At 42.5% G+C, this 11,051-nt stretch overlaps 1 protein-coding gene across 2 annotated transcripts; it reads left to right on the forward strand.

Moving 5' to 3' along the window:
- Positions 1-520: 520 nt before the first annotated feature.
- On the forward strand, positions 521-1,565 carry LOC129771746 (uncharacterized). 2 transcript variants are annotated; one of them, XM_055775743.1, is made up of 3 exons: positions 521-655; positions 755-901; positions 961-1,565. In XM_055775743.1, the coding sequence occupies exons 1-3, from the start codon at positions 583-585 to the stop codon at positions 1,455-1,457; spliced, it is 717 nt and encodes a 238-aa protein (XP_055631718.1). In that variant the 5' UTR covers positions 521-582; the 3' UTR covers positions 1,458-1,565. The 2 variants fall into 2 exon arrangements, with proteins under 2 accessions (XP_055631718.1, XP_055631719.1); XM_055775744.1 differs by having other exon boundaries at positions 976-1,565.
- The last annotated feature ends 9,486 nt before the right edge of the window (positions 1,566-11,051 follow it).

An 11,051-nucleotide genomic window follows, 5' to 3' on the forward strand; every position in this document is an offset into this window, starting at 1 on the left:
AAAAAATGGTTACACGTTGTAAGGACAATGAAAAGTATGATATTATAAAATCATAAAAGAATGAATGGTTTTACGGCCAGGATCAAATTTCATACACCAACGTCTATTCCTTACGCCGATTCCAAGATAATAATTGAAAAGATCACACTTGCCGAGACAGTAAATATCACCACTTTCTGAATATCGTTAGTGTAGAACATTATTACAGCTTTCATTAGTGTTGAATAAACGAAGCAAACCGGCAAAACAAATGCTGGTACTAGAGGCTATAGAACATAACCATCGATCTCACCAAATTGGTTATACGAAATTAGGCTGAACACAACAGGAATGACAGAAGCAATAATATGTAACTTACATTGCATGAATACTAAATAGTCTATTCGCTATCTTTAGTATAAAAGCCACTGATCCTGGTACTAGGATTATCAGTAGTCGGTGGAAACTTATCTAAGCATTACATAAGTTTAGCTCCTGATTATTGAACAAGGGTTTCAACTGGAGTTGGAGGAAATTGAAATCAGTAGAAAACATTAAAATTTTGAAGAATTCTATATTTGGAGAAAATTTTAAAAAGTGAAGATGTATAAGTTCGTGGCTCTATTTGTTATCCTCTGCGGGATTAGCGTTGGATTCTCAACCCCAGTTCGAAAAGGTGTGTGATCTTATGAAAAGAAATTCAACTAAATACATTTTTCTTGTGATAATCACGAGAGATCACTTATTTATTATATCCATGTGTTTTATTCGCTAGCTGCCTATTACCGTCAGGCGTTACCACATAATGCCCGTCAGCAGACTGTGTATGGATTCCATTCTCAAAATAAACAGAGGCTCATCGATCAGCGTTCCACTGGAGTTTCTGCTTTCGCTGCAATTGCTCCTGGAACAAATCTGAAGGGTAAGTTATTACATCTCCCAAGCAAGACTTAGTCAACGAACGTTCGAATTAATTGACAGATTGCGAAAATACAGATTCTGAAAGTGCCGAACTGCCAGTCCAAGATGAGCAGGATGTGAATTCTGTCGTTGAAGCTCTGCCAGAGGCTGATTTTGCCCCAGTGGAAGACGAAACTCTGAGCGATGCACCAATCGATAGCGATCAGGAAGCTGATGAAACGATTGCAGATGAACCCGCCGCAGTTCCAGCGTTGGCAGTACCGGATATGAAGAAGAAAGTTTCCGTTCAGATTGAATCCGATGAAGACGAAGAAGAGGTCCAGGTCAGTCGTGCCGGCGGAAAAGTTCCAGCTCTTCCAAGTAGTTATTTCCCAATCAATTTTGGAAGCACTAATGGAGGAGCCATTGCTGTTGCAAACGCATACAGCACTGGAAAGGGAGGATCTGCCATCAGTACTGCTAATGCTTACGGAAGACCAGCAGCTGCCGAGCTGAGGAGAATTTCGCCAGCCCAGCTGAGACGAAAACCCGCCAAACTTCGCGCCAGGAAACATTAGAAAACTTATACACCAAGAAGCTAGAACACTGGACTGCTCTCTGTTTTGATGAACATGCTATGCAATGAAGTGATACTCAATTTTGCCATAGGTTTATGAAGTAAAAATCTCAACTCGAAACGATTTAATGACACAACTTTCTGCAATTACAACTCGTCAAGCATTCACTATTCATGTCAATTAAAAGTGGATTTTCACGAATTCATCTCAAATATTATTACTTAAGAATTCGAAAGAAGTCAATTTTATTTCTTGGTTTCAAAAACCTTTCTTGGTTATTTTGACGTAGGATTACGTCTTTCGAAAACACATTGGGGGTACAAATTGAAAAACGAAAATAGATCGCACCTTGAAAAAAGTCCAATTTCAAATGCTGATTGCTCATTAATTCCATGATAGATTGATGAGATTTTTGCGACAATCGATTTCAGCATTCCATAACAATTGTTTACATTGCATAAAATAATGTATGTCATGTAACTAACTATCGACCAATTGAAAAATCTCAACCCCCATCCTAGCGGAAACACCCAGTTCTGATTGGTCGAAATTGACGACACAAGCAGCGACTCATGTACTTACAATTATTGCTCAGTCATTTTCTGATAGTTTTACGAGAGTTTTGCATCAATCATTTTGGGCACTCCATAACAATTCATTGCAGTGAAAATGAATAAAATTATATATTTTATGACTACAAGACTGCAAAAACAAGGTGCCTGGAGAAATCGGCATTGCAAATACATCAATGTAGGGGAAGCTTTTGCTTCCACCGAAATATGTTCCCTAACAGAGATTTCAAAACCAAGGTGCCTGGAGGAAATCGGCATTACAAATAAATACATGAAATATGGGGATCTTTGTTCCCACCGAAATGTGTTCCCTAACAGTGATTTCAAAACCTGGGGGAAATCGGCATTGCAAATATATGCAAGTCGGAGGCATTTTTATATTGCAAGTATGGTGGGTGATACAATTAATTCTAATAAATAAAATTTGGAACATTAATATTGGTTGTTTCGTGAAATTTCATATCATTGACCGATCATGCATTGTGAAACATTTAGCACAAGTGTAAGTGTAAAATTGTATATTGTAGCAGTTGTGTTAAAATGACTTGAAACGATGAAACGATTTATTTCAATTTTCATAAATAAAAACCAATGTGTGTCTCACACTTGAACGGATCGTCCTGCTTAAGCTGTCTGTTTTGTTGTGTTCATTTTCACTCAAGGAAGGGAAGGAAAAATTGTCAAAGTGAAGGAACTTTTTTTTATCCCATTTGTTTATTTTAGGCTCATTAGCATTTAGATGTAACAGAGCCGAATTTTAATCGTGTACATGTCACATGTTTATCATATCTAAAAATAGAACATTACACAGTTGCCATTTTCCGGCGTAAGAGTATTCCTTTCATACCATTGCATATGGTACATTTACACAGTCGTTGTGGTTTAATGAGTGTAAAAGTTAGTGCCTTGAACCGAGCACCTCTTTTTCGCAACGAATCTCCTCCCAATTGGATGGGAGTGACGTACACCCTTAATTCTATCAAAAATGGATGAAAATAACCGACGAAATGTGGTCGAATATAGTCCTGTTTTGACTTCCGGCTTGATGTTAATAGCCTTAAATAACCAGAAATGATGGAAGCCTCCCACGATATAGGTATTGGGTGAAAACGCTCTACTATCGGCTATAGTAGCATGTGGGCTTAGCAGGTTGCTCCATAGGTACATGAGGTCTCCTGACAGTGCGAAAATATAATAAAGTTTGCGAGAGATGAAAGTATTTACCAGTAGTCGGCTGAACGAATAAGTGATCCTGAGAGCCCTAGTCCCTAATCCTTAGAGTTACAGAGTGAAGAAAAGTTGTGGCTAACAAGTTGCATGTGAGCAAGACTTTCGTGCAGAATACCTGCTGGACTACTGTACGTTTGAGATTCAGAGATCCGCAAACCATGACGAGAAACAGAATACGTCTGCAAAAAAATCGTACCCGGAAGTTGTGCGACCAGAAGTTTACGAAACCTCACTGCTGCGTAATGGATGACAAGACATATGTTGAGGCGGACTTCAACCAGATTCCAAGAAACCTAGATGTGACTGCCAAGGATAATCTGGATGTTCCCGAGAACCTCGGGACCCTGAAAATGTCGAATTTCTGCGAGAAGTTCTTAATTTGGCAAGCAATTTGTACTTATTTATTTATTTATTTAAATCTGATTCATCTGACATCTGTGGTCTTAATGAATAAATATATAATAACATAATACAGTTATTTATATATTCGACGAACTAGTTAGTCTTTTTTTAAAGCGGCTGGATGTCTCGCCGAAATCAAATAGATCCTCCACCAATGTGAAAATTCGAATCATCGACGACAGTACGGTGAAATCTGTTCTATAGCAAAGATCGCTGTCGGAGAGGTCGTTGAGCAGCACGGAAGTCCAGTAATGAAAGTAGCCGATGAGAATCAACTTCCCCATTAAACAGCTTTGATACGAAAAATGCCTGTTGTATTTTGCGTCTTCTCTCAAGAGTGTCCAGGTTTAAAAGTCTGCATCGATCCGGGTAAGCAGGAAGGTTCAATGGATCGCGCCAAAGTAGATGACGCAATGCCAACCGGATGAATCTTCGCTGTAAACGCTCAATCCTCAAATTCCAGAAAATCACATTTGGAGTCCAAACAACGGCTGCAGTTTCGAGAATTGGTCGTACTAAAGCGCAATATAAGGACTTCAAGCAGTATGGATCAGTGAAATCCTTCGCAATCTTCGAAATAAATCCGAGCTGTCCGTTTGCCTTAGCAATGATTGAGGTTTAATGAGCGTTGAACTTCAATTTCTGATCCAGCACTACTCCAAGGTTAGTAACTTTTCCAACCCTTTCAAGCAAAGCACCGTCGATGCAGTAATCAAACTATAGCGGACTTTTGGAACGATGGAACGTCATGACGGAGCACTTTGGTACGCTGATAATCAGTTTGTTTAGATGGCAGCAGTCAACAAACACATTCAGCAAATGTTGCAAGCGTTGGCAGTCTTCAGCTGAACGGTTCATGCAAAATATTTTCAAATCATAAGCATAAATCAATTTGCAGCTCAACCATAATTTCGCAGCAATTTCATTAAAAAATAATATGAACAACAAAGGGCCTAAGTTGCTTCCTTGAGGGACTCCAGAAGAATTGCAGAAACACGAGGAAACGCAGCCATGAATTTTAACGCGCAGTTTTCTTTCCGTCAGGTATGATCTCATCCACGACACGAGTTTTGCAGATGATCCGAGACGTGACAGTTTAGCCATAAGTATGTTGTGGTCGATCCTATCGAAAGCCGCCTTTAGATAGGTAAAGCGGAAATATATAGTATAATATATAGTATATATAGAAATATAGGAGTATACCTTTCGTTACCGCAAGCACCATAAATGGACAGATGCATTCGGAAGAGTGTCTCCAAAAGCGGCTTCTCACTCTCCTGAATGCTCACGACGGTCCAAAGATCTGCCGAATTTGGCATCATGTCACTACACGAAGTACGTGCTAGAGTGGTATAAGGTGAATGATGGTACTTGGAACTGCGCTCAATATAAAAATACTGGGCCATTATGAAGGGGCACCTTCTAAAACGACCTATAGTGGTGAAGAAAGTATAAGAAAGGAAGGCAGCAACACGTTGACTGACACCGAGTTTTCGCTCAGGCTGCGTCAGTCACCGGTGACCGACAGTATAACATATGATAATAAAGGTAACTAATATAAGTATATAAGCTTATAAGCATTCCCTTTCGAACAAAAATACCTTCCACCACGATAAGGAACGATGGCCCTGATACGTTTAAAACTAACTTTAATTGTTTCATTTTACTCCTTGAAAATTTAGTGATAATCGGATAAAAACTCGAATGTTGAGAATGAATTTTGTGGGTGTGAATTTTACACAGTACACCCTTTATATTACTTATGCTACTGCCGAATCCAGAGAGAACACCAGGAGACGCGTCATCATACAGGCCTATCTAAATAAACGTGGATAGCTACTAATGCTCAAGAGTCTAACGAAGTGTACAGAGAACGAGCATTGACTTCCGAAGTTGCAGTTTGGGTTCCGGAAGAGAAAATCTACAGAGGATGCTATCCTGTGCATGATCGAAAAAGCAGAGAAAGCGCTGAAACAAAAAGGCGCGCCAATCGCGACGGCGCATTCTCGTCCATGAGAAAATTTAGGCGGCCAAACCCCAAAAAATTAAGTTGCATAAAAACACAAAAATCCTACAGTCCCTTATTCTAGGATGTTCAAGGCATCTTGGATCACGTGTTTCACCCCATTCCGCGCTCGCATCATTGCTCTGGCAACGCGATAAGATACCATTTTCGCATGCTCGCCGGTGCCACTATTTCGCGTGTGTTTTTCTAACATGTGTTTTGGTGAAGTTTTTAAACGAATTTTCTTTGGCTCATTATGTTTCTTGAACGGGGAATTTGAATTTGTTGTCAGTTTCAAAACTCGATTGGTTGTAGTATGTGTCAACTCCACACAAAGTAAGTACTATTTTGGAAGTTATTATAGATTGTGTTCGTTTTTTTATTGTTTTCATAGTCTTGGGACCAAGAGCGCAATTTTTTTTCATATTTTTTCTGAGATGCTGAGGATTTTTCACATAATATATGTCGAAACCAGAGAGGTGTTTTTTGATTTTCGATGAAACCAAGTTGAAAAATGAACTCTGTGTATCCGAAAACATGCATTTTGTTGCCAAGCGCGATAAAAACTGAAAATTTTGAACCATGCTCTTACTTTTCATCGCTAGAAAGATGGAAAATATATTTAATATTTATTTGTTCACTAGCTGACCCGGCAAACTTCGTCTCGCCCAAAATTTATTTTCCGTTATCACATTCACGTTTTCTTACTAAGCGCACGCTCATGAGTCCCATCGCAGAACTGTTCATTGATTGGTCTTCTAATCTACCTATTAAAATTACTTTTCACTATAAAATTCCTAGTACTTCTACCAAAACTTATTATTATAATATCAGATTATTTTCAGACACAATTCTCGTTCAAGATTTTTCAACACCTTGCAAATAACATGTTTCTCCGTTAAATAGAATAAATGTTTGATACAGAACACAGTATATGATAGAATAAAGACAGCCCCAAATCGGACAATTCCTTTCTCGAATTTTGCTCTTATCAACATATTCGGCGATCCATTTTTATTTATATAGATAGAAGATGCTATAGGAGTGAGTCTTATCACATTAAAATTCATGCGATGCGATGCGATGCGATGCGATGCGATGCGATGCGATGCGATGCGATGCGATGCGATGCGATGCGATGCGATGCTCTGTTCAGTCCGGTGGCAGAAAATAAATGGGATTGCCACTGTTCAGTCCGGTGACAGAGAAGAAATGGGATTGAGAGAGAAGAACATAGTATTTAGGGGAGCGAGTGAGAGAAACTATCACATTGCAAATGCAACTAAATTAATTTCCGAGCAGGCACCGGCTAATAAATCACTGTTCAGTCCGATGGCAGAAAAGAAATGGGATTGCCTCTGTTCAGTCCGATGGCAGAAAATAAATGGGATTGCCACGGTTCAGTCCGGTGGTAGAGAAAAAATGGGATTTCCACTGTTCAGTCCGGTGGCAGAAAATGAATGGGATTGCCACTGTTCAGTCCGGTGGCAGAGAAGAAATGGGATTGAAAGAGAAGAACATAGTATTTAGGGGAGCGAGTGAGAGAAACTATCACATTGCAAATGCAACTAAATTAATTTCCGAGCAGGCACCGGCTAATAAATCACTGTTCAGTCCGATGGCAGAAAAGAAATGGGATTGCCTCTGTTCAGTCCGATGGCAGAAAGTAAATGGGATTGAGAGAGAAGAACATAGTATTTAGGCGAGCGAGCGAGAGAAACTATTTTCCTATCACATTGCAAATGCAACTAAATTAATTTCCGAGCGGGCACCGGCTAATAAACCACTGTTCAGTCCGATGGCAGAAAAGAAATGGGATTGCCTCTGTTCAGTCCGACGGCAGAAAATAAATGGGATTGCCACGGTTCAGTCCGGTGGTAGAGAAAAAATGGGATTTCCACTGTTCAGTCCGGTGGCAGAAAATGAATGGGATTGCCACTGTTCAGTCCGGTGGCAGAGAAGAAATGGGATTGAAAGAGAAGAACATAGTATTTAGGGGAGCGAGTGAGAGAAACTATCACATTGCAAATGCAACTAAATTAATTTCCGAGCAGGCACCGGCTAATAAATCACTGTTCAGTCCGATGGCAGAAAAGAAATGGGATTGCCTCTGTTCAGTCCGATGGCAGAAAGTAAATGGGATTGAGAGAGAAGAACATAGTATTTAGGCGAGCGAGCGAGAGAAACTATTTTCCTATCACATTGCAAATGCAACTAAATTAATTTCCGAGCGGGCACCGGCTAATAAACCACTGTTCAGTCCGATGGCAGAAAAGAAATGGGATTGCCTCTGTTCTGTCCGATGGCAGAAAATAAATGGGATTGCCACGGTTCAGTCCGGTGGTAGAGAAGAAATGGGATTTCCACTGTTCAGTCCGGTGGCAGAAAATGAATGGGATTGCCACTGTTCAGTCCGGCGGCAGAGCAGAAATGGGATTGAAAGAGAAGAACATAGTATTTAGGGGAGCGAGTGAGAGAAACTGTGCACCTATCACATTGCAAATGCAACTAAATTAATTTCCGAGCGGGCACCGGCTAATAAACCACTGTTCAGTCCGATGGCAGAAAAGAAATGGGATTGCCTCTGTTCTGTCCGACGGCAGAAAATAAATGGGATTGCCACGGTTCAGTCCGGTGGTAGAGAAGAAATGGGATTGAAAGAGAAAATATAGTTATCTAAACGCCCTATCAACCCCGTTTTGAATGGCACGGTTTCCCCAACATAGCCATCAAAACCAAGTTGCCTGGGGAATGCGATGCGATGCGATGCTCTGTTCAGTCCGGTGGCAGAAAATAAATGAAATTGCCACTGTTCAGTCCGGTGGCAGAGAAGAAATGGGATTGACAGAGAAAATATAGTTATCTAAACGTCCTATCAACCCCGTTTTGATTGGCACGGTTTCCCCAACATAGCCATCAAAACCAAGCTGCCTGGGGAATGCGATGCGATGCGATGCGATACGATGCGATGCGATGCGATGCGATGCGATGCGATGTGATGCGATGCGATGCGATGCGATGCGATGCTCTGTTCAGTCCGGTGGCAGAAAATAAATGGGATTGCCACTGTTCAGTCTGGTGGCAGAGAAGAAATGGGATTGAGAGAGAAGAACATAGTATTTAGGCGAGCGATGCGATGCGATGCGATGCGATGCGATACGATGCGATGCGATGCGATGCGATGCGATGCGATGCGATGCGATGCGATGCTCTGTTCAGTCCGGTGGCAGAAAATAAATGGGATTGCCACTGTTCAGTCCGGTGGCAGAGAAGAAATGGGATTGAAAGAGAAAATATAGTTATCTAAACGCCCTATCAACCCCGTTTTGATTGGCACGGTTTCCCCAACATAGCCATCAAAACCAAGCTGCCTGGGGAATGCGATGCGATGCGATGCGATGCGATGCTCTGTTCAGTCCGGTGGCAGAAAATAAATGGGATTGCCACTGTTCAGTCCGGTGGCAGAGAAGAACATCAAAACCAAGCTGCCTGGAGAATGCGATGCGATGCTCTGTTCAGTCCGGTGGCAGAAAATAAATGGGATTGCCACTGTTCAGTCCGGTGGCAGAGAAGAAATGGGATTGAGAGAGAAGAACATAGTATTTAGGCGAGCGAGCGAGAGAAACTATTTCCTATCCAAATGCAACTAAATTAATTTCCGAGCGGGCATCGGCTAATAAACCACTGTTCAGTTCGATGGCAGAAAAGAAATGGGATTGCCTCTGTTCAGTCCGACGGCAGAAAATAAATGGGATTGCCACGGTTCAGTCCGGTGGCAGAGAAGAAATGGGATTGAGAGAGAAGAACATAGTATTTAGGCGAGCGATGCGATGCGATGCGATGCGATGCTCTGTTCAGTCCGGTGGCAGAAAATAAATGGGATTGCCACTGTTCAGTCCGGTGGCAGAGAAGAAATGGGATTGAAAGAGAAGAACATAGTATTTAGGGGAGCGAGTGAGAGAAACTGTGCACCTATCTCATTGCAAATGAAACTAAATTAATTTCCGAGCGGGCACCGGCTAATAAACCACTGTTCAATCCGATGGCAGAAAAGAAATGGGATTGCCTCTGTTTAGTCCGGTGGCAAAAAATAAATGGGATTGAGAGAGAAGAACATAGTATTATGGGCGAGCGATGCGATGCGATGCGATGCGATGCTCTGTTCAGTCCGGTGGCAGAAAATAAATGGGATTGCCACTGTTCAGTCCGGTGGCAGAGAAGAAATGGGATTGAAAGAGAAAATATAGTTATCTAAACGCCCTATCAACCCCGTTTTGATTGGCATGGTTTCCCCAACATAGCCATCAAAACCAAGCTGCCTGGGGAATGCGATGCGATGCGATGCGATGCGATGCGATGCGATGCGATGCGATGCGATGCGATGCGATGCGATGCGATGCTCTGTTCAGTCCGGTGGCAGAAAATAAATGGGATTGCCACTGTTCAGTTCGGTGGCAGAGAAGAAATGGGATTGAGAGAGAAGAACATAGTATTTAGGCGAGCGATGCGATGCGATGCGATGCGATGCGATGCGATGCGATGCGATGCGATGCTCTGTTCAGTCCGGTGGCAGAAAATAAATGGGATTGCCACTGTTCAGTCCGGTGGCAGAGAAGAAATGGGATTGAAAGAGAAAATATAGTTATCTAAACGCCCTATCAACCCCGTTTTGATTGGCATGGTTTCCCCAACATAGCCATCAAAACCAAGATGCCTGGGGAATGCGATGCGATGCGATGCGATGCGATGCGATGCGATACGATGCGATGCGATGCGATGCGATGCGATGCGATGCGATGCGATGCGATGCGATGCGATGCGATGCGATGCGATGCGATGCGATGCGATGCGATGCGATGCGATGCTCTGTTCAGTCCGGTGGCAGAAAATAAATGGGATTGCCACTGTTCAGTCCGGTGGCAGAGAAGAAATGGGATTGAAAGAGAAAATATAGTTATCTAAACGCCCTATCAACCCCGTTTTGATTGGCATGGTTTCCCCAACATAGCCATCAAAACCAAGCTGCCTGGGGAATGCGATGCGATGCGATGCGATGCGATGCGATGCGATGCGATGCGATGCGATGCGATGCGATGCGATGCGATGCGATGCGATGCGATGCGATGCGATGCGATGCGATGCGATGCGATGCGATGCGATGCGATGCGATGCGATGCGATGCGATGCGATGCGATGCGATGCGATGCGATGCGATGCGATGCGATGCGATGCGATGCGATGCGATGCGATGCGATGCGATGCGATGCGATGCGATGCGATGCGATGTGATGTGATGCGATGCGATGCGATGCGATGCGATGCGATGCGATGCGATGCGATGCGATGCGATGCGATGCGATGCGATGCGATGCGATGCGATGCGAT

The sequence above is a fragment of the Toxorhynchites rutilus genome, chromosome 2, assembly GCF_029784135.1.
Source record: "Toxorhynchites rutilus septentrionalis strain SRP chromosome 2, ASM2978413v1, whole genome shotgun sequence".
Taxonomy (NCBI): domain Eukaryota; kingdom Metazoa; phylum Arthropoda; class Insecta; order Diptera; family Culicidae; genus Toxorhynchites; species Toxorhynchites rutilus.

Bases quoted from the DNA above. Each gene is read 5' to 3' on its own strand.
- LOC129771746 (XM_055775743.1), top strand. From the start codon at position 583: ATGTATAAGTTCGTGGCTCTATTTGTTATCCTCTGCGGGATTAGCGTT. The intron at 656-754 runs GTGTGTGATCTT...TTTATTCGCTAG, and splicing joins CTCAACCCCAGTTCGAAAAG to CTGCCTATTACCGTCAGGCG. The intron at 902-960 runs GTAAGTTATTAC...ATTAATTGACAG, and splicing joins TCCTGGAACAAATCTGAAGG to ATTGCGAAAATACAGATTCT.